Raw genomic sequence first — 22332 nt, 5'->3', positions numbered from 1 at the left:
GGCATGAAGGTTGCAGCGAGAATCGGCAAGGGACTGCGAAGGGAGATACCATAGGAAGAGGCAGACGCCCAAAGGGTAGGGTGGGGCGACGCCGACGGCTACCGCTCGCACCACACTCCTCTCCTTAAAATCCCTGTGTGGTGGCGGCGTGCCGTCCTCCCATCCCTCCCTTGGGTTGTCTGTTTTCTTTCTTTCTTTCTTTTACCCTGAGACGTGAGAGCGCTGTGGCTGAGAGTGAGACAAGAAATATTTCGTATTGTGCACCTTGTGACGGTGCCCTGGCAAAATCGTCCCGATTTCGATGCGCGATTTAGCTAAGTCCCAGAGCCGTTTACGCATGAGCGGGCCCCCTCACCAGCCTAGGGCTCGCGCTTCTGGCCCGAGGTGTCGCCGCTGCCTCCCGCGCCCTCCGGCGCCTGCTGCTACTGCCGGTCGGCCGGTCGGGTCCGCGCGACGGCTCCATCCTCGAGACGTAGCGGTCGCTGAGCGCTTTCTCGACCGCTACGTCTTCCAGTGCACCCACCCACCGCGACCCTCGAACCTGCGCTGCGCGGCGCAGTTGCTGCCGAGCGAGACGCCCCCGCCCGCGCAGGGGCGGCATCACCAGACGCTACCGCATGGCCGAGCAGCGAGCAGTGTGTGCCGCAGTGCCCGTCCGGGCCCTCTTGCAGCTGCCTCTATTGGGCGTAAACCGCGGATATAAGGGTCTATACGGAGGTGGGTGGCCTCTTAGAGGTATGGGAGCCGCTGGCACCGCGCTGGGCGCCGCGGATGCACGTACGAACGAACATTATGAAATCGGGACGATTTTGACCCAAAAATCACAAGGTGAAAGTAAAACGTGTGAATCCTACAGTCGACTACAGGTCGCTCCGCGAAAACCTCACAGCTCGCACCAAGAACTCGGTCCTCGAGCCGGCAGCCACTACACATCACCATGTCCTTTAGGGACGAGCACCACTCCACGCGGCGCTCGAAGCGGCCTCTCCTTTGCGAGTCAGTCCTCCTCCTCCTCGCCCGCCGCGCGCTGAAACACAAACGATTTTTGGAAGGTGCCCTCGACGTACTTGTGTATCTTGCGCTGCGTCCGCTCGCTCCAGGGGCCCGACTCCTTCTCGAGCACCTTCTTCGATATCTTCTTTGCGAGGTATTTGAAGTCGTCCTGCCGTCCGGGCGGGCAGGGCGGGCGGCGGGTGAGACGGTGGCGCACGCCGCGGCTTTTGGGCCACGGGTGGACGATCCTTGGACGAGATCCGACCCGCGAGGTAGAAGGGTTTTAGACCCGCCTTGACCTTGCTCACCACTTCGTCTCTAAGCTCGATGTCATCGCCGCTGCTCTTTCTCTTGCCGCTGCCGCCGCCTCTGCCGCTTTTGCTCCCTCGTCGCCTGCTTCTGCTGCCATCGCCGCCGCCGCCACCGCCGCCGCCGCCACCGCTGCCGCCGCCGGCACCGCCGCCGCCGCCGACTTGAGACGGCGATTCGTCGGAGCGCGCTTGTTTAGCCGTCATACTTACTTCGAAAAAAGAGAAAAACGGTCAGCGCAGTGAGGAGTTCAGGCCTGGGGCCGAGCCCCTAGGGCGACAAGACATGCGCAGGGGGCGTTGGGGGGCCGAAGTCGAAGACGAAGAGGAAGAGGATGAGAGTAACTCCCGAAGTCTCCCAGCGATCCCGGATCGAGGGAAAGGTCGTGTGAGCAGAAAAGGTGAAAAAAATCTTTTGCTCGGCCCCGAACTGTGGTGGCTAGCTGATGGTTCTGCATCTCGCCCTCCTCCGGCCATCGCCCTCACCTCGCGCACCGCCCCCCAAGGCCGCCTTGCCGCTGGTGCCGATAGTCGGGCTCCTCTCGGCCGCAACTCTCGCCGGACTACGCAAAGCGAGCCGCGAGAGAGACAACTTCTACAGCATGGACTGGTCGGGCGAGGCCGAAGACTCGGACGGCGAGGCTTGCGTGCTCATCGGCGAGGAAGCGGCGGCTGACGGAAAGAGCTGGTTCTTATGCCAATCGCCGGCGGAGGGCGCTGACTGCGAGCCGGTCGAGTCCTTCGGCGGCGGAGAGGAGGAGCTCTTGTGCAAAGTGCCAAAGGCATGAGGCGCTGCTGGCGGATGTGGGGTCATGATGTGTTTATGGGAGGCGAGAGACTGCGCAGACGCAGAAGTACAGGTCGGCGTTTACTGTCAGAGAGAGGGAAGGGGGCAGGGGGGGAGACCTCGCGGCTCGGCCTTTCGCCCACACATTGCTCATTGGGACAGGTTTTGCTCATGTACATGCGTGTCGTCCGGGGGCGGCCCTCAGGCGCCAAAATACAAACTCCCACATCACACACGCGCTACTACTGCGCGGTCGAGACATCTCTGTCAAAATTGCGGCCCCTGACTGCTCTTCGCCCGCCGGCGCGACGCCGCCCCCGCGCGCCCCGCGGCTCTGCTCTCTGTCCAATCTCCGCTCCCCCAACGGACGGCCGAACTAGTGGCCAGAGCTCACCATCTGCTAGGCATCCACTCACTACGCTATTGACTAAGACTGTTCGCCGCCCTCGCTCGCAGTGGTGGCATCGCCTCTCACTTATGATGCCCGGGCCTCAAGGCCATCGGCCTGCCTCACCTCTTCTTGTGGCCGACCTCGGTCTTCTTGGGGGGCGGCGCGACGCGCTCGCCCCACCCGCTCCAGTAGTCCTCGAACTCGTCCGACCAGCACTCGTCCTGCGCAACCTCGCCCGCCGCGCGCTCCGCCTCGAGGCTCCACCGCTCGGCGCCGCTCGGCAGCAGCTGCACCGCAGAGGAGGTGGCGATGAAGGCTGCGCCGCGCTGCGGGTCGTCGCCGGGAGGGAGGAAGCGGACCGCCACCGTGTGGACGAAGGGTACGCGCCGCTGCACGTCGTAGTTGACCAGCCTCGCCGCCGGCGCGTCCCTGCGCTCCGCGACGGCGCGCATCAGTCGCCCGACGGCGGCCGTGTCAGTCAGGTCGCCCTGCAGGCAGCGCAGGGAGCGGCCGAGGACGTCGAGGCCGGAGGGGCGGAAGCCGCACATCTGCAGCCAGCCCGGCGAGGCCCACTCCACCACGTACGGAGGCGCCGCCGCAGTCACCACCACGAATCCGCCCTCCGCCACAAACGGAGGCGGCACCAACTCCTCTGCCAAGAGGGCGCTTGAGCGGCGGAGTGGCTCGCCGGCGCAGCACTCGCCGTCGCCGTCCCCGGCCTCCTCGCCCACGCCCTTGCGGCCCAGCCGCCCCAGCCGGCTCGAGGCGCGGCTGCTGCGGCCCGGCTTTGCGGCGCTGCGGCCGAGCAGAGAGCCGGTGCCGCAGTAGGCAAACGCCTCGAAGGCGCCAATCTGGCCGAGCCAGCCGGTGGCGCGAGGCGCGCGCGACGTCGTCGAGGGTGGCGACTTTTGGCCGCGGCCGCGAGGCGAGCGAGGCTTCGAGACGCCGCGCGGGGCGGAGCCGCCGGCGGGAGGGAGCTGCAGGCTGAGGGGGGCGAGCTCGGACGCCGGCTCGGGCGCTGCTGAAGGCGCGGCCCGCTCCGTCAGCGCCTCCGAGAGGACGCTGACCTCGCTCGGCGAGGCGCTCGCCTGACGGGCTCCGTCCAGCGAGCCGGCGGTGAGCCGAAACTCGGGCGGAAAGTCGTCGCAGGACGCCGCGGCGCCGGGCGAGTCGGGCTGCACGAGGTCGGCCGAGAGCAGCGCCTCGCTCGAGCCCATGGAGGCGCTCCGGCTGACCTCGAGGGGCGGGTCGACCGCGGGACAGCCCTGCAGGTCCTCGGCCACGCAGTTGGAGCTGGGTGGTGTCGGCGAGGAGGTGCTGACCGTCACGCGAAGAAGGGCGATGCTGCCGTCCGCACTGCAGATTGGGGCCGCCGACGCCAAGTGGTGAAAGGAATTGCCGTGCCGGTCCCGCGAGGAGAGTGGCGAGCTCACGGCGTGCCCCATCTTGAGCTGGGCAAACAGGCCCGACAGTTGAACGTCGCACCACGCCTCTGCACCCTCGAGGCACCGGAGATCAGCACGGGACCCAAACGTGTCTCGCCACTCCGGCGTGGAGTACAAGATGCGAAACGGTGCTTCCGCGCTGGTGATCGCGGTCCGCTGCGTTTCACCATTCAGCTGGGTCATGCCCACCCTGCTTTTGCACTCACGGTGGCCGGGTGCGAGGCGCGAGGCACGCGCTGGGCCCCGGCTGACTGCTTGATGAGGTGATGGCTGAGAGGTTCCTCCACTTAGTCAAATTTTGACGTCTACTTGCCACATGCCGTCCACACATGCCGGAGGTGACGTGTCGGTGTGAGTGAGCGGCCCATTGGCATAGCTGCAACTGCCGACAGCACCGCCAAGGGGATTGGGGATTGCCGCAATCAAGCAAGTTCGCAATGAAAGAACGAGACTGGGAGTTTGTTTTTGTTGAGACTGGTAAAAGAAGAAGAACAAACAAAGAAAGAAAGAAACAGACAACCCAAGGGAGGGATGGGAGGACGACACGCCGCCACCACACAGGGATTTTAAGGAGAAGGGTGTGGTGCTATAGCCGTCGCCCACCCTAACCCTTGGGCGTCTGCCTCTTTCTATCTCCCTTCGCAGTCCCTGAGTGGTGCTCTCTCTTACAGCAAGACCAAGTTTGCATGTATGAATCTCACCAAGAGAGAGGCTATCCCCCCCACACTAAACCCCTTCCAACCTCGAGAGCTAGCTCACGGCACCGGGTTCCACGAGAGTTTAATACCGTATGGTTAGAAGAGACACAATTGTGTATAAACAATCCGTGCGCGCGGAAGGCCCAGTAAACTGCTAAACGAGAGGCAGCGTACCCTTTGGCCCTGGTTCTGAAGAGGGTTCTCTCTCCGCCGCGTGGCGGCCGCGCTACCGCGTATGCGCCGCGACCGCTCCCGCCACGCCCCCCATCGCGGCTGGGTCGGCTGGGCTGCCCGTAATCACGCGTGTCGCCGCAAGAGCTGGGCCCCGCATCGACCCCGCGTTCCTCCCAACTCGCTTGGCTTCGTCGGGCAGGCAGCTTAGTGGCAGCCGCCCAAACCGATCGGGAGTTGTGGCCGAGGCGTTGCTCTCTTCGAGGAAGCGGACGATGGCAAGGTGGTCGCTCCCGCGCGCACTCGCTCTCCCGACGTTTAGGCAGGCGAGGTGCAGCGGTGTGCGACCGTCGCAATCCTGCGCCTCGACACTGCATCCCGCCTCGACCAGCGCCCTGACGGCGCCTTCGTGGCCCTGCTCGCACGCGTGATGCAGTAGCGTCCGCCCACTGCCGTCTCTCCGAGAGAGGGCCTGGCCACTCGAGATCAGCTCGTCGAGCGGCTGTGGGCTAAGGTCAAAGCGCGAAGCCGCGTCAAAGTAGAACGCCATGTGTTGTGGCGCCCGGCGAGGTACTTCCAGCCTGCTGTGGGAACAGCTGAACGCTGCTCGCCAAGGCTCGCCCCAGCAGGGTTGACTCGGCCAGACAAAAACCCCGAGGGGCGTGGGAGTACCTCGCCAGGGCCGGAGCACTTGACGGCCGTCTCAGATCTCGTAACCGTCCGCTCAAACTCTCTCTCGGCGGGCGCGATGTCGTGCGGTTCAGCGAGCGCGCGGGCAATTTTTGCAGTGGCTGCTCTCGCGAACTTGATCGAAGCTGCGGACACGCGTTTCGACGGTCTCCTCACAGCCGAGTACGCTGAGCGCGAGATCTCGCACCATGACTCGATCTTCTATGAGCTGTGGTCGAATGGTTGGGAGCGGCTGCGCCCCGGCAAGGAAGCGTGCTGGGACGGCCAACCTGGTGGCGCCGATGCCTTTTTTGATCGCGTGCGGCGCGGCACCACGTGCAGCGCGAACTGGTTCTCCGCAGCAAAAGGTGACCTTGCCGCTGCAGACGCCCGCGCTCGTTTCACGGGCCACGCGCCGGCACTCCTCGGCTTCGACCCCGACATATACGACTACTGCTCGGACCTCAACGGGCAGAGCCATTCGTTCACTGGCAACGACTGGCAGGCTGAGTTCTCGCTGCGGTGCATTCGAGCGAACCGCAACGTGTTGCGCGTACAGCAAGGATCTTCGCCCCCCCTTGCCCCACCACTTTGTGTGTGTGGAGACGTTTACCTTACCTTACCTTACCTTACCTATTAGGTTGGACGATGTGTAAAAACCTTGAATGGATCTTGTGCGCCGCTCGCGGCTGGTTACCTGGGATGTGGAGAAACGAGCTGGAGTTCGCCGTATTCCCCAGCCGGATGGACCTGGCCAAGCACCGTGCCCCCTCTTCGTGCATCAACGGGCCTTGCACTTCGCACTTTGCTGTCGACAACGTGTATTTCGCCGAGGTGCTCGTGCTCTCCTCAGTCTGCGCCAACGCAAAGGAGCTCTATGCGTACCGCCAAGGCGGCAGGTTCGCCTGTGAATTCGATGAGGCGCGGTATCGCCGGCTCGCGCTTGCGCTGAGGAGCCGCGGTGCGCAATCTCCGGCGCTCGCGGCCGGCTGCGACGACACCCCCGCATGGTCTAGCCCCACCGGTCTGACTTGCGCCGACTACGCCAGCCGACGCTACTGTTCCGAAGCCAGCGCGCCCGCGGGACAGCGTTGGGCGCTCGGTGAGTATCACGGCTGGCCGGAGCGGAACTGCTGCGCGTGTGGCAAGGAGTGAATAAAAAGCCGGAGACCTTGTGTGCGTGGTACCAAGGGGTTGTCAGAGTGAAAATAAAAAAACAGACAGGGGGTGGAGGAAGTGCGTAAAAGGATGTTTGAGTTAAATTTGCGTGATAGCAGGTGAGACGGAAGTGAGTGCGTAGGGGCGCACGGCCGCCTGTTGGCTCCATGCCGCGCGGTGCCGTCAGCCCACCATTAGCAGCAGCCTCTCCTCATGTGCAGTTAGTTCTCTCCTCCGGGGACAGGTGTGTCCCTTTCTGAGCTGACCGCACCTTCTGCATTTATAAGGCATGCGTGAGGCTCGGTTCTGCACGTTCTCCCCATCAGATGCTCGAGCCTCGCTCCGGTTCAATACCCTCGCGGCTTGAACCGCAGCCTGCCGCTCCTTCATGACGCGTAGCTGGGTTTGCAGCTGCTTGCACTGCCTCTTGTGGGGAAGCAGGTTGGGATCTCCACCCTCGCCGCTTGCGGCCCTCTTTTCTGGCGTGCGCACGTGCGGCACCGCGGATGGAGGACTGCCAGCGGTGGCAACACAGAGCGGGCGGGGTGGCTGCCCGCTCTGCTGGTGGTTTTGCGATCGCAGCTCTGCATCCCTCTCTTGAAAACCACGACCTATCCCGCTGGGATGCCCGACCGCATCCCTCGCTTCAGATGCGCCGCCCATCTCTCTGGGATGCCCGACTAGGTCTGCAAGCCTCGCTGTAAGCATCTGTTTCTCGGCGGAGAGGCCGCACGCCAGCTGGAAGAGATGCAGAGAATCCATCGGTGTGGGCTACGAATGCGTTACATGCGCGTGCGTCCACGCATCGCATCTTGCGCAAACGAAGAAAGAAAAACTCTCTTCGGGGAACGGGAGGGAGCGAGAGTCTGAGTATTTTCTTTTATACCAGTCTAGAGTTGCCTGTGTAAATTCTTTTATACCAGCCATCAAGCCGGCGACCGAAGCGCCACAGCGATGGCCGGAGCGGCGGTAAACCACATCCTCGGGCTCGTGCTCGTGCTCATCGACTTTGCACTGTACCTGGTCACGCTCGGCCCACTCATCACGCTCTACCGCTACCTCACGGCGCAGACGGTGTTCGCGAAGCCCGTGGCGGACGCGGACATCAACAAGGGAGGCCCGCCGAGCAAAGTGTGGCGCTCGATCGACGCCATTGAGGACGGAAAGCTGGAGGATGGCATCGCCTGGTTTGGCGGGTGCCACACTGCCTACGAAGCGTTCGCGCTCGCCTACAGCAAGTTCGCCACCAACCGCGCTCAGGCGCAGCCACAGCGCAGCCACTCTCGGACGTGCCCCAACTGAGCGTCACGTCCCCTCGGCAGGGCACACGCACGCTCCTCGAGGCCAAGGTCGAGTCCGGCTACCGCTTCCCGACCAAGGCGCGCGCGGTGCTGCCGAGGAAGGGGCGGCCACCTCAACCCTCACCGCCTCCACCTCCACCCTCACCGCCTCCTCTCCCGGCTTGAGTCCTTACCATACCTCTGCCGGCTCCTGCCTCCTGCCGCTCGCAGATGTTCGGGCCGACGACGTGGCGGACGTACGCGGAGCTCGGCGAGCTCGCCCATGCCTTTGGCGCCGGCCTCCGCCACCTCGGCATCGAGCCGCAGCCGGCCGACGCCGTCTCTGCAGACCACAAGGGCGCTCTGGTCTACGACGAGACCTCCGGTGACCACGCACCACAGCAGCAGCAGCCGAGCCTGCGCGCGCCGCAGAGCCCGCAAGCCCTCCCCCCTCCGCGCCCCCTCCAACCCACCTGCTTCCCGCCTCGTCTGCGCGCCCTCCCTGCACGGCCCGTCCATGCCCCCCTCCCCCTCCCTCCCTCCCCCCCCTTTCGGGCAGCCGACTGGATGGTCGCGGCGCACGGATGCATGTCGCAAGACATCGTCGTCGCCACCTCCTACGCCACCCTCGGCGTCGACTCGGTCGCCAAGGCCGTCAAGCAGGGCGCGGTCAGCGTCCTCGTCTGCAACCGCAAGGCGGTGCCGGCGCTGCTCAAGATGGCACCGCCAGCATGCCGAGCCTCGAGGGGGAGGGAAGGGAGCCGTGATCCTCGTGGGCTGCTTCTCAGGTGGACCAGATGCCCAGCCTCAAGGTGATCGTCTACACCGACGCCCTCTGCACCGTCAAGGAGTGCGAGTCCAAGGTCTCCGGCGGCAAGAAGCCGACCCTCCTCTCGCTCGACGAGGTCATCTCCATCGGCAAGGCGCACACGCGCCCTCCCGACGCCTGGTCAATGGGGGCGAGCCACCAGTCACTATCTAATCAACAATGCACAAGGCGCACCCGCGCCCTCCGACGCCGCCCAAGCCGGACTCGCTCGGCGTGCTCATGTACACCTCCGGCTCGACGGGTGGCCGCGAGGGCGAGCACAGCTCCTGCATCAGCAGCTCCTCCGCCTCAGGGGCAAGAGCGAGCTGGTAGGCGACCCGAAGGGCGTGATGATCCTGCAGAAGCAGCTCCTTGCCCAGATGGCCGGCCTTGTCCACGCCATGCCCGAGGAGGCGCGGGACCCGTCCGTCAACCCAGGCGCGCTGCAGACGTGAGCAGCAGCACGGAAGTTTCACCTCTTGAGTCGCTCCGCCCGTCGACCTCTAGAGCCCCTCCCTCCTCCCTCTGATCGACCACTGCCCGCGTGCAGGCACGCACATCGCCTACTTGCCGCTGGCCCACATCTTCGAGCTCGTCATCGAGTGCGTCCGCCCACCTGTGGCTCTTTCACTGTGAATCGTTCATGAGTCATCAGTGGGTAGAGCTCGTCGCTGAGTGCACCTGCCTTCCTTCGCCTCCCACGCCACGCCCACGCCACGCCCACGCCACGCCTCCGCCCCCGCCCGCAGGTTCGCCTTCTTCGGCTCGGGGCACGCGGTTGGCTACGCGGACCCGAAGACGCTTCTGCCCGGGCCCGAGAAGTGCAAGCCGACCGGTGGGAGGGAGGGAGCTGCTGAGCGGTCCCCAGCCGTGGAGAGTGCGGGGAGTGGCGAGGGGCTGCTGTTAGGCTCGCTCGAGGAGTTCCAGCCGACGCTCATGGCGGGCGTGCCCAAGGTGTGTGGGGGAGGGGGGGCCGATACGGGCGACCGTCTCGGACTCTTCTCGGACTCTTCTCGGACTCTTCTTCCGGACCTGTGTTGCAGGTGTGGGAGGCGATCAAGGCCGGCGCTCTCGCGAAGGCTTGGCAAGGCGGGGCGGACGGCGGTCTTGCTGTGAAGGTAATGACCTCGTGGTTGTGCATTCCGAAGGTGAGCAAGGCGGGCCCGACTGCAGTCTTCCTGATCGGGCTCGCAGTCAAGATGAAGGCACTGGCGACCAAGCAGTACCGGTACACGCCCCTGTTCAACCTGCTGCTCAAGAAGTTCAAGCAGACGACGGGCGGGCAGCTGCAGCTCTGCGTCTCGGGCGGAGGCGCAGTCTCTTCGCAGGGGACGGGTGCGTGTGAATGGCCGGTGATGACGGACCAACGGGCGAGATTGCGATCTCAGGCGCAATCTCGGGCGAGGTACAGGAGTGGGTCCGGACTGCGCTCGACGCGCCGCTCGCGCAGGGCTACGGCCTGACGAGAGCCTCGAGGAGAGGATAGAATGGTCTCAGATGGATGAGCTGGTCTCAGGCTACGGCCTCACCGAGACGACGGGCGGGACGACGGTCCAAAAGTACAACGACCTGTCGATCGGCATCGCCGGCACGCCGATGGCGACGATGGAGGCGGCGCTGCCCCTCCCGGCCTCACTCCGAGAGGGGCAGAGCCCCGAGATTGACCCGAGGTTGACCCGAGGTTGACCCGAGGTGACCCGAGGCTAGGTGACGCTCCATTCTGAGCCGGAGATCACCGACGCAGACGGCGCGCCCGCACCCGGCCACCGCCGCTGATGAAACATCTCATGCCAACTCAACAGCTGGTGAGGAGCAGGCGCGCCCTACCTGACCACCGACACGCTGCACTGCACGGGCGAAGTCTGCGCGGGGCGCGGCGAGGTCTGGATGCGACACTAACCAGCCACTCGAGACTCACCAACGACTCCTACTTGAACAGGCGCGGCGAGGTCTGGATGCGAGGCAACAACCTGTCGGCGTGGTGCTGCAGGGCGGAGGAGCCCACACCCTCCATCGGTGGAGTGGTTCATTCATGCCTCCCTCAGGTCGGCTACTACAAGATGGCGGAGCTCACCGCCTCCGAGTACACGCCCGACGGCTGGTTCAAGTCTGGCGACAGCTTGACCTCACGCCGGGCGGTGAACGGCGTCTCTTCACAGGCGTGGGCTGTGAACAGGTCGGGCGACATCGGGCTGCTCACGCCGGGCGGCGCGCTCAAGATCGTCGACCGCAAGAAGAATCTGGCGCGCCTGCGGAGGCGGGGCGAGGCACGTGGTCTCAGTGCTCGCTCCGTCATTGCGGCTGGTTGGTGAGGACAGGTGAAGCTCAAGGGCGGCGAGTACGTGGCGCTCGAGAAGATGAACACGGCGTGGAGCAGCTCCCCCCTCCTCGAGGCGGAGGCGCTTGAGTCGTTCACCGAGCCATTCTTGCACTCGTCAGGCCTACAACAACTCTCCGTTCGTCGAGGTGGAGGCGGGGGGCGTCTGCTGCTTCGCCGACCACACGCTCGACCGCTCGGTGCCGCTCGCGCACGCCACGGAGGTCGCTGAGATGGCGCGAGAGGACGCGAGGCATGCGGTGGGGTAGGTCGCGCTGGCGCAAGTCAAGGAGAAGGCGCTGGTCGAGGCGGCCAAGGGAGTCGGCATCGAGGGCGAGCCGAAGGAGCTCGCCGCCAACCCGGAGGTGCAGGCGCTCGTCGTCGCGTCCTTCAAGGAGGAGGCCAAGAAGGCTACCCTCGCCGCGCTCTCGAGGCTGGGGGCTGGCTGCTCCTCCTTCAGAGAGAGCTGGTCCTTGGTCAGGCTGGCCTCACCGCGCTCGAGACGGTGATCGCCGTCTACCCGCTCGTCGGAGACCCGTGGAGCCCGGAGAACGGCTGCCTGACGGCCAGATCTAGCCGAGATCCAGCCGAGATCCAGCCGAGATCCAGCCGAGATATAGCCCGGAGAACGGCTGCCTGGCGGCAATGCAAGAGGGGGGCCTGCCGAGCGGGTCGGGTGTGGACAGCGTCTCTTCACAGCGTCTCTTCAAAGCGCCTCTTCACATCCTCTTCACAGCGCCCATCCGCGAGCAGGCGACGCAGAAGCTCGTGCCGAAGAAGTGCTTCGCGCACAACGCAAAGGAGCTCGAGGTCGTCAAGAAGAAGGGTATCCGCTGAGTCGGATGGCGGGCGCGGAGAAGGCGCGGTGACGGCGTCGCGGGTGAGGCGGCGAGGTGTGGGGCGGGAGAGGGGGCATGCGCTCGACGCTCTCGGCGCGAGTCGAGAGCTGTGCGAGCGGAGGGAGACCTCAGCGCACTGCCTTCGCTCCGCCTGTCAAAAAGGGCGGGCGACGGAGGCAGCACACCTTGTGGGGGAGGCCCAGCGGAGCTCTGTGATGGTGTAGTACACATTCGAGATGTATTGTTCATTTAACGCCCGGTTCCGGTTGCCGCTCGTCCGTCGTGAGCGACTGTTGGAGGGACGCTAGGAGGGACGGAGAGAGCGGGGAGAGCCCTCCGCGGCGCGGGCATGGGCTCGGGGTAGATCGATAAAGATTAAAGTACCCGCCGTGCATTTTTTTGAGTATTGAGATATCTCCACACACGAGAAAACACAATACCCAATACGTATACACACACCTATGTCCGCTACTTCTGAGACGCACAAGGATCTGCACTCGCCTCGCTCGCAAGGTCGCCCACCACATAAGCAGGCCCGGCGTCAGCAAGGGCGACAACCGCGGTAGTTGGTGGCAGCTTCACTCGCTCTCTCTGCACGAGCGGCTCGAACTCCGGAGAGTAGTGAGGGAAGAAGAGGTGGTCGGGGGCCAAGCTCATTGCATCTAGCGTCTCCGCAGACCACTCCACGCCGGGAACGACGTCGGGGTCGTCCCACCCCTTCCAGAAGGCCGTCTCGATTGACTCACCAGCGACGATGGAGCCTGCCGACTGTCCGACATAGAGCACGCCCTCGGCGACTCGCTGCTGGACGAGGTCGGCGCAACCAGAAGAGCGCATGTGGTGCCAGAGATAAAAGGTGTTACCACCCGTCACCCAGACACAGCTCGCGCCTTGGAGCGACGTGCGCACGCGCTCGCCGTCGTCGCGAGCACAGCAGAGGCAGTCAATCTCGACGTGGCTGTCTATGAGCGCACTCAGCTCCGCCTCGAGGAGCCGCGCCTTCTTCCGCGCGTCTGCCCAGCGGCGTCGGCGAAGCTCACCTGGCGAGCGCGAGGAGGGTGCGCGCGAGGATGGAGCCATCGCCGCTGTCACGAGCATGGTCACGGCGAAACCCTGCGGGCCAGCCGGCTGCGCGTCCCTGGCCATTCTCCTGAAAGCTGCGGCCAGCGCCGGTGTGGACAAGCCGGCCGATGTTAAAAGCAGACGCGGCTGTGCTGCTATGGCCGCTAGACTGAAGAGTGGAGTGAGCATCCGAGCCCGCGCGAAAAAAGAAAGCGTGAGCGCAGGAACAGAGAGGCACAAGCATCGGCGAAACTCGGCAAACGAACGAGAGGGTAGCGAGGGGCGAAACGTCTCCGCCGCTTATCCTGCCGACCGCTCTCCAAACAGCCGCGATCGGGCCCCGCGAGTGAGGCTGCCCACCGCACTCCTAGTGCCACAGGGCATGCCTCGCAACGCGCGCAAGGTGGTTCCCGATCCGGGTCTCGACAGCCCGATCAAGGAAATGCCGCTGGATGACGCGCTCCAGACCTCGGCGACGCGTTCCTTCTTTGGCTCCTTATTCTACTTTGCGACGGCGTGGGACGTTGTGCTGGTCACTTGCGGCTGCGTGTTCAAGCTGGTCTTTGGCGTGCTGCAGATTCTCATTCTCATCATCTTTGCCGAGTTTTTTGACATGCGACTCAACACGCCACAGGGGTTTCGCAACCTGGGCCTGCACATCTTCGTCTCCATGTGCTATTTTGGTGCCGCGACGGCCGGCACGGAAATGGCCGCCTCAATCGCGCTTGAGTGGGCCAAGCATGGAGGGCTGGAGCACGTGCGCCACCTGGGCCCGGGCAGGTGGCTCCAGGTGGCTTCGGCCCCTCTAAGCCACCTGCATGCCCCCCCTCGCCACACCTGGAGGGCTGGAGCACGTGCGCCACCTGGGCGTCACTTCGGGAATTTCATCATGCGTGTTCTTTTGAATAGGAATGTACTATACACCGCCTCGGCACCACGATCCGCCCCCGCCGCGCCTCCACAATCCACTCTCGCAACTCTACCGCGCAGCCAGCACACGACGGTCGGCGAGGCCGACAAAGCTCTGCATGGCCTGGTTTATCGGGGATCGAGTGATGGCGTATTATCGGGCAGTCTTCTCATTGGCGAGTCAGACTGCTCAGCGTCGGCAGCAACGGCGCGTGAGCAGCGCAGCCACCGGCTCCTGCGGCGTTTGCAGCCACACCAAACGCCCGCGCGGGCCGGGTTGAAGCCCCAGGCTTATGTCGACGCCGGACATTGATTGTAGCCGCCGATGACCGCCGCAGGCCCTCTTTCACACACCCCACAGTCCCAGTTTGCAGCGCGGGGAGGAGCGGGGAGGCTCGCGTTTGGCAGGCCAGCCCTTCCGTGGCTCGGATTTTCCGTTTCCGAATTCAAACTTGCGCCAGGTGGCGCACGTGCTCCGGCCCTCCAGGTGTGGCGAGGGGGGGCATGCAGGTGGCTTGGAGGGGCCGAAGCCACCTGGCGCCACCTGCCCACCCATCGGGCCCAGGTGGCGCACGTGCTCCAGCCCTCCACGTGTGGCGAGGGGGGCGGGGCAGGTGGCTTGGAGGGGCCGAAGCCACCTGGAGCCACCTGCCCAGGCCCAGGTGGCGCACGTGCTCCAGCCCTCCTCGTGTGGCGAGGGAGGGGGGGCAGGTGGCTTGGAGGGGGCTGAAGCCACCTGTTGCCACCTGCCCAGGCCCAGGTGGCGCACGTGCTCCAGCCCTCCACGTGTGGCGAGGGGGGCGGGGCAGGTGGCTTGGAGGGGGCCGAAGCCCTTGGCGCCACCCGAGCGCATCACATGGCCACAGGCGGCGTTTGGAATCTACTCCAGGTGCTTTTTGCACTGTTTTGCCCATGGCCACAGGCGGCGTAAGCCGTCTGCTCCAGGTGCTTTTTGCACTGTTTTGCCCATGTCCACAGGCGGCGTCAGCCATCTGCTCCAGGTGCTTTTTGCACTGTTTTGCCCATGTCCACAGGCGGCGTAAGCCATCTGCTCCAGGTGCTTTTTGCACTGTTTTGCTCATGGAGCAAGTGGCTAAAGCCACCTGCATTTTTGTGCAAAAGGCTCTAAAATGGCCGAAATCCCTGTTGGCGCACGTGGCGATTGCCACGTGTGCCTCGGCTAAGAGGCCTCTCCAGGCGAGAGTCAGGTGGCACGACGCGAGTCAGGTGGCGTGGAGCCTCCTACCTGGGCCCATCTCTCCATGTCCACCCAATCGAACGTGATCTGGCCTTTGCGTTCAAGCATTTCCTCGCGCTGCACGCCGAAGCGGCCGCGTTCGGTATTGTACGTGACAATGCGGCCGTACGTGTTGTTCAGGTCGGGCCGCGCTTGTAAGCCGAAGAGCTGGACGCGCGTGCCGGCGACGAGCTTCTCGCCGTTTGCGTCGCAAGGCTCGATACCATCGGGCGCCAGCTTCATCGCGGAGAAGCGCTGCTTGTGCTCTTCGAGGATCGACTTCTCTTTCTCGTCCGCGAGAGCTTCGTTCGTGGCAGTCGGCATTTTGTAGCCGACTTGATGAGGCGCCGTGCAGCCAATGATGACAGACTCACACCGAATTTTGCGATTTTGGATTTTCAACGACTCTTTGTTTATTTATTTATTTAGCCAGGTCCCAGGACGCAGGTGGCAGGAGTGCAGAGCCAGAGGCGCTGCAGTGGAGAGAGCGCGGTCCAATTCGGCGCGGCTGCCTGGTATAGCCCCAGCCTACTCCGCGTCGCTCCCTCGCGAAGTTCTGTTCCCAGACACAGGGAGCAGGAGATGCCAACAGTTACACAGGACTTGAGTACGTTAAACTAGAGACGGAAAAATTGTGTCCTGACGGGGATGCGGTGTCGTACATCAACACAGTCTTCTCACCAAAAGGAGCACAAATTCCTCCGGACCGCACGGTTCTCGACTTCGTTCTGGCTAGCCTTCTCTGACACGATATGGGCGCTATATCACACACAGGAGGCGCGCCTTGTGGGGCTCAACACATCTCAGGCTAGGACCGGGCGGCAGCGGGAGGAGGGAGGCGTGAGTGACGGGCGATTAAGGTGAAGTCACTTCGTCAAGAGGTCTCTTCCAGCATGATGCCATCTTTCAGTGCCTGATGCCACGCCCCGCGCCCGGGTGCTCCCGTCCCGGCGCTCATAGGCCGATCCTCGCGATTCCGTTTTCGCTTCACCTTCTTTTGCTCCCGGAAACACCTGCAGCAAGGCGGGCCGGGCGCATCAGCGAGTGCGCGCGGACGCGAGTGCTAACGGCAGGGTCGCGCGCGCCTGTCCAGCAGGCTCTTCTCGGTGTTGCAGCGGGCAGTCAGCTTGCCCCAGAGGCCAACCTCCTCGTGGCACCGCTGGAAGGCGAGGATCTGGTCCACGCACATCTGATTGTTGTCGAGGGTCAGTTGCGGGTGCATGGCTACAAGCCTGGGAGCGGGGCGCTTCGGCGTGCGGCGGCTTTGTTCGCGGAAGTGGCATCGAGAGGAAGAAAAAAGCCGGGTCTGCGAACGCGTACCCCCGGGGCTAGGGCTCTCTAGCCCGTAACCCGACACCGATCATCCGGCTCGCTGGGTGCGCTTCTTAGCTCCCCGGCCCTGGATGTGAGGTTGATAACTGCACTCCAAGTGCTCCAAGTGCGTTTACCGCATCGGCGGGCCCGCTGTCCGAGCACAACTCGGCCTTTGATATCCGGTCGGTGTGGGACCGAATAGAGAGGGACCGGGCGAGGGGGAGGCGGCGCGGCTATTACGCAACCTACGGCCTGATGCAGAGCGGGGGGAGGGAGAGGCGGGGCCGTCGGCGAATCCGGGCCCTGCCCCCCCCCCCTTCTCGAGGGGAGACGAGAGCTAGGCCCCCCCCTACGAGTGGGGTAGTCGGCCGACGCGTGGAACCGCGGCTGGAACGACCGCAGGGGCAGGGGGCCGCCCCCGAGGCCCCGCTCCAGGAGTTGCGGCTGCCGGCACCGCCACCAGGCCCGCCCCCACCACCACCGCCTCCGCCCCCGCCGCTGGAGAGCGACCACTGGGTCGAGGGGCCGCCCCTGAGGTTCCACACCAGGCGGTGCGGCCGCCAGTGCCGCCACCGTTTCCGCCACCCACATTGCCACTTCCGCCCCCGCCGCTGGAACGGCTGCAGGGTCGTGGGGCCGCCCCAGCGGCTCCACACCAGGCGTTTTGGCCGCGAGGGCCGCCACCGTACCCGCCACCCCTGCCACCGCCTCCACCCCCGCCGCCGGCGGGGCCGCCACCGTATGGACCCGCTCGGAATAACCTGGGGGATCCGGAACCGCCCCGCCGGAGGCTGGAGTACCCGGGAGGAGGAGCTGTGGGGGAGGGGAGTTACCGCAATACGATAACGGGCCCGCCGGCGAGCCGGAAGGCCGAGGCCGGAGGGCCCCAGGGGGGGCTTGGGGTCAGCTGTCGGAGGAGGCGAGAGATGAGCTGACGCGGCCTCTGCGAGTGGAGTCGGGACGTACGAGCTCACCGGGGGAAGGCCCGTTGCAGTGGCAACCGGTTCACCGCGATCTTCGACAGGGAGGGCCACGCCTCCGCTCCCCGAGCCTGAAGAGGAGCCGGCGGAGGGGGGGGGCGAGCCAAGGACGATAGAGAGGCCGCGGGTGCGGGCGCGACTCGTCGACCAGGGAGAGCGGGCTCGACCTCCCGGGGGTAGAAGTGGGTGTGACCCAATGCCACCGTCCTCGCCCAGGGGGTCGGGAGCGGGGTCGCCGGAGGCGGAGTCAGCGGGATCGGGCAGAGAGGACGAAACGGCGACGGGACCGCGGCCAAAGAAGGCTAGTAGGGGAGGCCGGGCCCCACAGTCGTCGCGTGACCATCGGAAGGCGAACAGGAGGGAGGACCGAGGGGAGGGAGGGCCCCCCTCGGAGTGGGGGTGAGGAGACCGTGCGCGGAGCGGGGGGTTCCTAGTGGTGACGTCAGTGAGGAATGTGTGTGTTGTCGTGCTAGTGTCTGGTGTCTACTAGCCCCGAGTAGAGGGGGCGTTCCGCTGCTAGGGGAAACCCGGAGCGCAGAGCTAACCCTCGGGGACCCGTGTTTACTTTACGGCCCTTTCCCTGCGAACGCGCACCCCCGGGGCTAGGGCTCTCTAGCCCGTAACCCGATCCCGATCATCCGGCCCGCTGGGTGCGCTCCTCAGCTCCCCGGCCCTGGATGTGAGGTTAATGACTGCACTCCAAGTGCTCCATGTTTACTCTCTTTCTTTTCCTTTCTCGTGTGGGTGAACTGTGTCCCTGATCGTCCCCTTCCAAAATCCTGCTGTTTGGTTTGTTTGTTACTGTTTTCATTCTTTTCTTTCTTTCTTTTTCTCACAAGAGGAACACAAACACAACGTGTGAGTGTTAGTTAGAGTGGTTTGTGTTCTTGCATCTTGGTATTTTGCTAAAAATCTCTCTCAAGAGGAAAGATAAGGAGATCATGAAAGAGAGAGGGAGGGAGACACCATATCGATGATGCATGACGCGCAGGGCGCAGGGCGGCTGTGTGTGGTGCAGCGTCTCCCCGGTGTCTGGCGAGCGGGGGAGCCGCGGCTGTCGAAGAGTGCAGAGACAGAGATCCGAATACTGCCATGCGAGGGGCAAGCCGCCACCCGCCCTGCCCCCATTTCCCCCTCCATCGCTGCCGAGGAGCGGGCTCTCACCCCCGGTACTCTCACCCCCTGCCCTCACCCCCTGCCCTCACCCCCTGCCCTCACCCCCTAACGGCTGCCAGCGCGCCGCGGCGCGCCGCTCTGCGGCCTCGGTCTCGCTCTGCAGCGTCGCGGCGGCCTCTTCCTCCTCTTCCTCCGCCAGCCCGGGCTGCAGCCTCTTGCGGCTAGCAGCCGCGACGGGCTGCAGCTTGGGCAGCATCTTCTTGGGCGGCGGCCGGGAGGGGGGGTCGAACTCGTTCGCGGCGGCGAGCGCCACAGCGAGCTCCGCCGGCGAGAGCCGCGGCGCGTTGGTCACCGCCGTGCTGGCTGCGCCGCTGTGGCTGCCGGCGGTGGCGGAGGCGTCGGCGTCGGCAGCCGCGGCGTCGGCGGGGCCGGGTGGTGGCCCAGCTCGGCGACGCAGCTCGGGTAGGCGCGCGGGCTCGAGGAGGCGCGCGGGCCAGCAGCGCAGCTCCTGCAGCGCTTCGTCCGGGCCGAGCGGGCGAGAGGCGGAGGGAGGGGCGGGGGGCGGGGTGGCGGCCTCGACGAGGGCGCACACCTCGGAGACCCACACCTCGAGCTTAGCTAGTTGATTAGCAATTATTATTACTATCATTATTATTATTACCATCATTATTATTATCATTATTCGCACGCCTCGGTTACCCACCGCTCGAGCGGGCCGAGGGCGCGCGCCGCCGTGCTGAGCGTGTGGAGCGCGGCGGGCAGCTGCCCCGGCTCGGACAGGCCGAGCACGCCGCACGCCCGCGAGAGAAGCGCCTCCGCATGGCCAGGCTCGGCCTGGCCAGGCTCGGCCTGGCCAGGCTCAGCCTGGCCGGGAGGACCGGCCTGCCAGGGCTCGGCCTGCGCCGCGGAGGAGAGTGTGCCTCCCTCCCGCCCTCCCTCCGCCCGCCCGCCCTCCTCCCGCCCTCCTGCTCCGCCGATCCGCCCCTCTACCTCCTCTACCGCCTCCTCGGCCGCCTCCTCGGCCGCCTCCTCCGCGGCCGCAGCGCGAGCCTCTGCCGCACTCCACGCCGCGTCAGAGGCGGCCCGCGCCCTCTCGGCCGCATGCAAGGCTGCCTCGGCCGCCTCGGCGCGCCGCTCCGTCAGCGCGAGTCGGGCGAGGGACGAGCGTAGCTCCGCGTCACGCGCGGCCAGCTCTGCGGCGTGTTGCTCTGCGGCGTGCTGCAGCTCTGCGCCGTGCTGCGCCGCAGCCTCGCTCGTGCCGGCAAGAGGGCGGGTGTGCGGCAAAGACTACGAGGGGGGGGAGTGGGGCGAGGGAGTGGGGCGAGGGAGTGGGGCGAGGGAGTGGAGGACAGAGGCAAGAGAGAGAGAGAGAGAGAGAGAGAGAGAGAGAGAGAGAGAGAGGTCGAGAGAGAGAGGCAGAGAGAGAGAGGCAGAGGAAGAGAGAGAGAGAGAGAGAGAGAGAGAGAGAGAGAGAGAGTGAGAGTGAGAGAGGTCGAGAGAGAGAGAGAGGCAGAGAGAGAGAGAGAGAGAGAGAGAGAGAGAGAGAGAGAGGTCGAGAGGAGAGAGAGTGAGAGAGAGAGGCGTAACGGATGGCGCGCGAGGCCTCACCTCGGCCGGCGGCCTCTGCTCCGCTGCCTGCCGAGACAGCGCCTCTCGCGCCTCGGCGAGCTCCTCCTCGAGATCACCCACCTGTAATAATAGTAGTAGTAATAATAATAATAGCTCCTCCTCGAGTTCACCCACCTGGACGCCGGCACGGAGGGCGTCACCCGAACAGCCTCGGTGCCACCTGCTGCTGCGCTGTCTCGGCTGTATCTCGGCTCCATCGCGGCTCCATCGCGGCCCGCGCCTGCCGCTGCGCCGCCTCTGCGCCGGCGCGCGCCTCAGCGAGCGCAGCTCGCATCGCCTTCATAATAATAATAACAATAACAATAATAATAATAATCTCTGCTGACTCAGCGAGAGCAGCTCGCATCGCCTTCATCTTTGAGGCGGCGAGGCTCGCCTGCCTGCGCGCCTCGCACGCGACGTCCGCCTGAGGCGCGGGCGGCGTCTCAGCCGCCTCGGCGGGGCAATTCCACGGCGGGCCCTGTCTCTGTCTCTGTGTTGTCTCTGAGTCTGTCTGTCAGTCGCTGCCGCTGTCTGCGCCTTTCGCTCGCTCGACGGCGCGATCAAGGCGGTCGCGCCTCGGAGGGCGCCTGGGCGGGAGCGGCGGGAGGGGCGGCTTGATCGGATGGCGGGGAGGGTGGGCGCGAGAGGAGGCCAGCGCACCCTCCTCCTCCTCGTGCGACACGTCCTCTGCTCTGCCGCGAGGTGCTCTGCCGCGAGGTGCGCTCGAGCGGTCGAGGGCGCACGACAGGCGGGCGACCTGCGGCGGCAGGCAAACCGGCAGTAGGCCCTCGCACGGGTCCGGCGCTGCAGGGCGCGGCGGACGCCGGCCGCCTCGTGATGCAGGCGGTCGACCTCCTGGCTCGCGTCTCGTTCTGCCTCGGAGCTGAGCCTCGTCCGCAGCGTCTCCATCTCAACCTCGCGCTGCTTCGCGTCCGACAGCAGGCGGCCGATCTGCAGGCGCAGTGAGTGGAGAGCGGTGTCGCCTGCAGCGAGAGGCTCTGCTTCCGCCTGCCGCGACTCTGCGAAGAGCGTTCGCCGACGGCCGCTCGACGCGCCCGCGGACGCTGCGGGCGGGCTGCGCGGCGCTGAAAAGCCCTCGTCCGCACGCCGCCATGTCTCGAGGAGGCTTGAGATGCTTCCGCCCGCGGCCATCTTCTTCTCAAAGCAGCGTCCCTTCAACCGCCCGGCAGGGTTTCACGTCCTCTGCCGGTAGGGTAGGGTCGCAACCGTTGCGTTGTGCCCTTGTTTGTTCTCTTGGCACCTTGGAGTGCTGGGGGGGGCGACAGGGAGGATGTGGCCTTGAGTTATGTGTACGCCTACTCAGGGTGTGTGGCAGCCCGCTGGCCGTGTGTCTTGTGAGCCTGTTTGTGTCTGAGAGATTTTTATTAACCAACAAGAAATCACGACTCTCACAGTGATTTGGGCTCGGCAGCTTCTTGTGTCTGTGTGTCGCTCGTGCGTGTCGTCATCATCTGTCTAGCGTCCACCCGTACTCTCTCTCTCCCATACCGCGTTGGTGTCCAGTCCGAGCCTGGCTGTTCTTCACCTTTCTACCTACCTACCTACCTGGAAGAGAGAAACTTGATGACACCATGAAGTACAGCGATCGCCTTCTCGCTGGCCTCTCCGCAGGCCCCCCCGACCGCGTCGAACTCATCGGCGCGGGCTCTCTCGGCTACGGGACCGGCCCCAGCTTCGGCTGAGGGCTAACAAGCTGCCGAGCCCAAATCACTGTGAGAGTCGTGATTTCTTGTTGGTTAAAGATGCCCTGCAGGCATATTCAAGATGCGTTGCGTTTTCCCTATTGAAAGTCGCGACAAATGTCCCTCGTCCAGCCTGCAGCATGGCGAGGCGCGAGAGCGCAACGCGGTCGCGGTGGCGCACCGAGAGGGGCCGCCTGGCCACCGCTGCCACGGCGCCGCACGGACTTCACCCACTTTCGCGACTGTGGCCATCCAACAGTCTGCCGGCGCGGCGGGCGCATTCGAATGCGCCGGCCGCGCCGGCAGACTGCCAGTGCTTGCTATCCCGGGCGCACGTCAGCCGCGAGGACAGCGCTGCATCGCCGCCACAGCAACGCCTCCCCCGCGTGGCCGCCGCCAGCAATGCCGCCGCCAGCCGCCGCATCCAGCCGCCGCCGCAGCTGCCGCCAGCACTGCAGCGACAGCTCTCTGCTGCCCAGGCGCCGCCGCGGCCACGAGTGTCACCGCCACGTCCCACGAGTGCCACCGCCGTCAGC

General features: G+C 65.3%; 4 protein-coding genes across 4 annotated transcripts; 1 reads left to right on the top strand and 3 right to left on the bottom strand.

The window, feature by feature from the left end:
• Nucleotides 1-997: 997 nt before the first annotated feature.
• EMIHUDRAFT_463173 (hypothetical protein) lies at nucleotides 998-4188 on the bottom strand (the record flags this gene model as incomplete). Its single annotated transcript, XM_005780067.1, has 2 exons — nucleotides 2620-4188; nucleotides 998-1162 (listed from the first exon to the last, which is right to left on the bottom strand). The coding sequence occupies exons 1-2, from the start codon at nucleotides 4105-4107 to the stop codon at nucleotides 998-1000; spliced, it is 1653 nt and encodes a 550-aa protein (XP_005780124.1). The 5' UTR covers nucleotides 4108-4188.
• A 660-nt stretch (nucleotides 4189-4848) lies between these two features.
• Nucleotides 4849-5343, bottom strand: EMIHUDRAFT_204618 (hypothetical protein; the record flags this gene model as incomplete). The annotated part of the gene is made up of 1 exon (XM_005780066.1): nucleotides 4849-5343. The coding sequence occupies one exon, from the start codon at nucleotides 5341-5343 to the stop codon at nucleotides 4849-4851; it is 495 nt and encodes a 164-aa protein (XP_005780123.1).
• Nucleotides 5344-7558: 2215 nt separating this feature from the next.
• On the top strand, nucleotides 7559-12135 carry EMIHUDRAFT_353558 (long chain acyl-CoA synthetase). The gene is made up of 25 exons (XM_005780065.1): nucleotides 7559-7880; nucleotides 7943-7999; nucleotides 8132-8285; nucleotides 8460-8620; nucleotides 8689-8840; nucleotides 8915-8970; nucleotides 9042-9146; nucleotides 9259-9310; nucleotides 9458-9543; nucleotides 9616-9662; nucleotides 9752-9787; nucleotides 9857-10022; nucleotides 10100-10157; nucleotides 10197-10198; nucleotides 10225-10319; nucleotides 10416-10455; nucleotides 10525-10595; nucleotides 10664-10684; nucleotides 10754-10820; nucleotides 10890-10951; nucleotides 11027-11074; nucleotides 11148-11225; nucleotides 11295-11453; nucleotides 11525-11590; nucleotides 11779-12135. The coding sequence occupies exons 1-25, from the start codon at nucleotides 7575-7577 to the stop codon at nucleotides 11860-11862; spliced, it is 2229 nt and encodes a 742-aa protein (XP_005780122.1). The 5' UTR covers nucleotides 7559-7574; the 3' UTR covers nucleotides 11863-12135.
• A 197-nt stretch (nucleotides 12136-12332) lies between these two features.
• Nucleotides 12333-15396, bottom strand: EMIHUDRAFT_100089 (hypothetical protein; the record flags this gene model as incomplete). The annotated part of the gene is made up of 3 exons (XM_005780064.1): nucleotides 12333-12904; nucleotides 14484-14571; nucleotides 15082-15396. The coding sequence occupies 3 exons, from the start codon at nucleotides 15394-15396 to the stop codon at nucleotides 12333-12335; spliced, it is 975 nt and encodes a 324-aa protein (XP_005780121.1).
• Between the last annotated feature and the right edge of the window lie 6936 nt (nucleotides 15397-22332).

Source organism: Emiliania huxleyi, assembly GCF_000372725.1.
Source record: "Emiliania huxleyi CCMP1516 unplaced genomic scaffold EMIHUscaffold_22, whole genome shotgun sequence".
Taxonomy (NCBI): domain Eukaryota; phylum Haptophyta; order Isochrysidales; family Noelaerhabdaceae; genus Emiliania; species Emiliania huxleyi.
Note: the sequence above shows the minus strand (reverse complement) of the source record. Positions and strands in the feature narration are given on the sequence as shown.

What these genes read in the sequence shown, in the direction of transcription:
- EMIHUDRAFT_353558 (XM_005780065.1), top strand. Translation starts at nt 7,575, where the DNA reads ATGGCCGGAGCGGCGGTAAACCACATCCTCGGGCTCGTGCTCGTGCTC. An exon ending in CGGGGCGCGGCGAGGTCTGG is followed by an intron (nt 10,596 to 10,663) that starts ATGCGACACTAA and finishes GGCGAGGTCTGG; the next exon opens with ATGCGAGGCAACAACCTGTC. An exon ending in TGCGAGGCAACAACCTGTCG is followed by an intron (nt 10,685 to 10,753) that starts GCGTGGTGCTGC and finishes TGCCTCCCTCAG; the next exon opens with GTCGGCTACTACAAGATGGC.